Genomic DNA, 4,566 nt, shown 5'->3' with positions numbered 1-4,566 from the left:
GCAAAGAGCATACAGAGGGTATGTCAAGCTGTTTGAACCGAGAGACTGCCAGAACAATGGGATATCTCGAAAGTTACGCTGATCTATAAGAAGGGGAACAAAAACGAGTGCTCGAACTATCGTACTATATTAGCACAATGTGCTGCAGCAAAGATCTTCAGCATTATTATACTCGCAAGGATCTACCCCGAGATTGATAGGAAAATTGATAACTCCCAAGTAGCCTTCCGCCGCGGGAGCTCCGGCCTAGAAGTGATACACGCAGTACAATTATTGATAGACAAGTGCAATGCATTTGAATTACCACTGACATTGACCAGTACTGATTTCAGAAAAGCCTTCGATAAAATATCTCGAGATCACGTATATGAATCTTTGCGGTTGGCTCGGGTACATCCGAAGTACATCACGATTGTAAAAAATTGTTATGAATCGGCAAAAGTCACAATAAGGTTGCATAAGAGAGAGCAGACAATTGAGCTCAAAAGTGGACTGCGACAAGGTGACTGCTGGAGTCCCCTACTTTTCATCTGCGGTTTGGACCGTGTCTTCGGCAGAAAGGATAAGGGAGTCGGAATACGGATTTCGGTTAGTCAAGGAGATACAGCCCGGACGATACACTAGACTCAGTATGAGGAAACAGGATCTCGGACTATGTCGCAACGAGTTAAGTTTTGCAGACGACGTTACAATACCTGCCTCCACAATCGAAGGAGCTGACCGTCAACTATCGCATCTCGAGGAGGATGGAAAAATTGCAAATCTCGTGATAGCACCGGAGACTGTGCGTTAACCTGGAGAGTAAGGAAGGCAGCTCGGAAAAGTCAAGGATTAAATGCACTGATAAATTGAGTATCCTCGGTGCCATAATCGATGGCAAACGGGATAATGAAACCCATATTCGTAGGCGCATGCAACTCGCGGAGCAAAGAATGGCAAGACTCCAGAAAGTTTGGAACTCGCATGATGTAAGCCTGAGACAGAAGTTTATTATTCTCCGAAGTGTAGTATTCTCGATATTATTATATGCTAGCGAGTGCTTTGCCCTGAGCAAAGATGAGACGGAGAAATACTGTGCATTCTATAACAATTGTATACGGAGGGTGTTGCATATATCGCCTTTGTCGCACACCACAAACCGCGAAATCTGGAGAAGGTCTGGCTGTCCTGATTGTCACATAGTCCTTAGAATGCGTCGCTTGCGTTGGTATGGCCACATCCTTAGAACACCCCCCGCATCTCTAGTGAACAGACTGCTGTTGTGGGATCCGGCATATCATTTGGGAGCTCAGATAAGCGGGAGAAAGCGGGAAGGTTGGATGGATCTCATAGCAGAGGATTTGAGGGTGGCGAGTCTGTCGCGCGGAGATGCTCAGGACCGAGTTCTCTGGGAGAGAAGGATTAAGGCTTTGAGACCGAGATGAGAGACGACCACCAAAAGAAAAAAAAATCTCAGCCAAGTGCTGGTCTCCTTGCGCTGAGTATGTCGACCTTATAAACAACCCAACTTGCCCTCAGCTGTTGGTTTGTCGCCTGGCCGAAGACGGCCGAGAGCGAGAGAGAGAGAGAGAGACTCGGGCATTCGGCCAAAAATCGACGAAGGCGATTTCGTTATCGATGATCATGGTTACACTGGCAAACATCTGTCACTGTGAGTTTTTCCCACCGCGCCACAATACAGCTATGATAATCACCATGTTGTTCAGATACGGGATAGAGTCGCCCGGTTTGACAGCAGCATTAGCTTTAGCCGAGGAGGTTCTGGATAAGCTGGGAATGAAGACAGAAGAGCCTTTGCCCGAGACTGTCGAGTGATCGTATTTTTTTGTGTCCGTGCTTTCATATATTCCTTTCAACGAATCCCGGCTTCGTGTTGGTGGCGATCGGGAGGAATGGATGGGAGAACAGCGGGAACATATATGTTGTAACATTCTTCTTGGGAAGGGGCAGCGTCATAATGGGGACTGTATCAAATCCTACTTAGGCAGGACAATACGTAGGGGTCCCGACGCCGCGTTCCTCAGCTTGAAGGTCATTTCGGGATGAAAGGTGCATCGTGCACTCAATCCTGTTGATTTTCCATACACCTCACCGTCGCAGTAGAGCTTCCCACGGTATTGACAATGACAACACTTGAAATACTAGCTCCGAAGGATGACGCCGAAGAGAATGGTCATCGAAACTGATGAAATGAATCTAACAATAAGTGTGAAAGTGGATTGTCACTGTGGGATTAATGGGAGCCCCCCCGTTGACTAACACTACTCGAAAGTGCCACTTGGACTCAAAAGGAGAACTACTTAGTCTCATGATCTCTTAAACGAACTTAATCCTCATCTTACGAACTTGAATCGTCGTAAAACTGGCCATCCGGCCATAGCGAGATCGATCCGGTGCGACTGATGCGCATGGCACGCGTGCACAAGAGAGACGAAAGGGAGTCGCTCTACAATAGAGCTGGCTAGCATGGTGTAATCTGCTGTAATCGACTGTCCTTCACTCTACAGTCATAAAATATGTGGCATGAGTCAATGCTAAAAATATTCTATGACTTGCCTAGTGGATCTCGACAAGAATCGATTCTGAACCCTACATTTCTTGTCTAGAGGGAAATGGCATCACGAATAATGCCACGAAAAAAGTAGTTGATCTGAGAGATACATTTGGATCGGACCATATGGTGCAGGAGACAGCGGCTTGTGGATTATTTATCCTGATGGCGGAACACACTCGGGATCTTGCCCCAATACGGACTTATGGTGTTTCTCTTATCCGCTCCAGTACTATAAGTATACACTAGAGGTTCTTTGAAGTCGTCAATAGTAACCCGGGTATCCGCGCATGCCTCGACCTGGAGCTCGAGGTCAGTCTTGTCACAACCGATAGCAATGTTGTACTTGGACTTAGTCGTAGTGGGAGTAGGTGTAGAGAACGTCATCCCCTTGACAATAAGCTTGCAATCGTAGACTGTAACCTTGATATCGAAGGTCTGCTTCTGAGCATTGAATATGATGCCTCCATATGAAATTGGGTCGATGCTGATGTACAGCCCATTAGGCAAAGGAATAGCCTTCAACGAAGGGGCCTCGATGGCGACCATGAAACTTACGCAGAAGGATGCAAGGAGGATGGAAGCGAACCGCACCATAGTAGTGGAGGACGATGGAGTTAACTGCAAACTGAAAAGGGTATCTAACGTTTGACCTAGGAGCCAAACGTGAGTGGATATTCCACCGTGAAAGTGTTAGATAGAGAAGCCATTGATCAGAAGTGATAACATCGGATAGAGCCGTCACGCGTACAGCTTATAAGTGTCGTACGTTTGGGGAAAAATAGATAAAGAGCACTGTTAAAGTACTACTACATATATAGTTATCCCATCACGGGAAGAGATATCACTGTAAGGGGCTCACCTAAAGTTCCATCTAGGCGTATGGTACTGTACCATTGGTACACCGTGTATGCACAGCGCCTGTAGGGGCGATGAACACACAGTGTTCATCCATTGTGTGTTCGACCTTCACGCGCGTCAGTGCGTGTAACGCGTGTATTTTGCGTGTCCCCTGGAACACGCATAGGCCATCAAGGGATATAATGAAGCTTTTGGCAAAACAAGTGGTCCACACCATGATACCGGCGCGAGACGACATGAGTGGGAACTCAGCGGAAACGAGAGTCGCTAATGTGATTTTACGAAATCAACATGGTGCGGTAACAGCTAAACAGGACTGTAGCGTCGGCTAGCTCAAATCCGGGAATGACCGGTGGAAAATCACCCTCTCCGCCCCTTGAATATGGGGTCTCAAATAGGTTATGTGAGTTGAACATCAAAAGGGAGGAAGTGAGAGGCTGCACAGGAGGATATAGGGTCATAACCCGTCATAGCGCCGGAAAGATCTGGCGAACCATGTCTTATGGAAATGGGTGCAACGAACAGGACCGATTGGGCACGTATCATCGGTATCGGCGTGACGATATTGCGCGCGTGAGAAACACTTAGGGAGTCCCTTGGAGTGTGGATCGACACATAGTCATCCCTGGTAGGAGTCGGGTTTTACATTGCAGTATCCGTATAGGAATCGTGGTTGCGATGTCTTATGACAAGAAATGCCCTTGACCAGTTACATATGCGTTAATCCTACTGTACCACTGCTAAGCTCCGGTACAGTTGTGAGTCAATACTTGCACACAATACCCTTGGGTGTGCCCCAGGTTAACGTGTACCCAAAGAACTCTCACAACCTCTACAGTGAAGGCCCTTCATTCTCGAATGGCAGTCCTTCATTAACTATTCGAACAGAAGCCAACGGGAGGAAGGGAACCTATGCGTTGATTCAGGGAATTCACTCGTCATGCATAACAACTTGAGTGGGCCATGATCCGAATTTATCATTCCACTCGATATACTCCTCAAGCTTAGCACCACTGGCATGACTGTGGGCAAGCGCATCGTCGAGATCAGCCTTGACCAGCGGTCGAGGAATAACATTAGAATATTCCTCCTCGTCACCCGATGATACAATTTTGGCCAGGCTTCCCGTATGGGTACCTAGGAGTACCATCAAA

The 4,566-nt window shown here is 47.3% G+C and overlaps 2 protein-coding genes across 2 annotated transcripts in view; one reads left to right on the top strand and one right to left on the bottom strand.

Moving 5' to 3' along the window:
• The window catches only part of Pmar_PMAR005948 (conserved hypothetical protein), a gene marked incomplete at both ends in the record, with an annotated part of 11,518 nt that overhangs the window by 5,138 nt on the left and 1,814 nt on the right, over positions 1 to 4,566 (bottom strand). The window contains one exon of the mRNA XM_002769844.1: positions 795 to 1,046. Within this exon, the coding sequence (XP_002769890.1) occupies positions 795 to 1,046 (252 nt within the window). The remainder of the gene's footprint in view (positions 1 to 794; positions 1,047 to 4,566) is intronic.
• Positions 43 to 502, top strand: Pmar_PMAR005951 (conserved hypothetical protein; the record flags this gene model as incomplete). The annotated part of the gene is made up of 1 exon (XM_002769845.1): positions 43 to 502. A coding segment is annotated over one exon (460 nt), but the record flags the coding sequence as incomplete, so codon positions are not given.

The sequence above is a fragment of the Perkinsus marinus genome (assembly GCF_000006405.1).
Source record: "Perkinsus marinus ATCC 50983 genomic scaffold scf_1104296964856, whole genome shotgun sequence".
NCBI lineage: Eukaryota > Perkinsozoa > Perkinsida > Perkinsidae > Perkinsus > Perkinsus marinus.
Note: the sequence above shows the minus strand (reverse complement) of the source record. Positions and strands in the feature narration are given on the sequence as shown.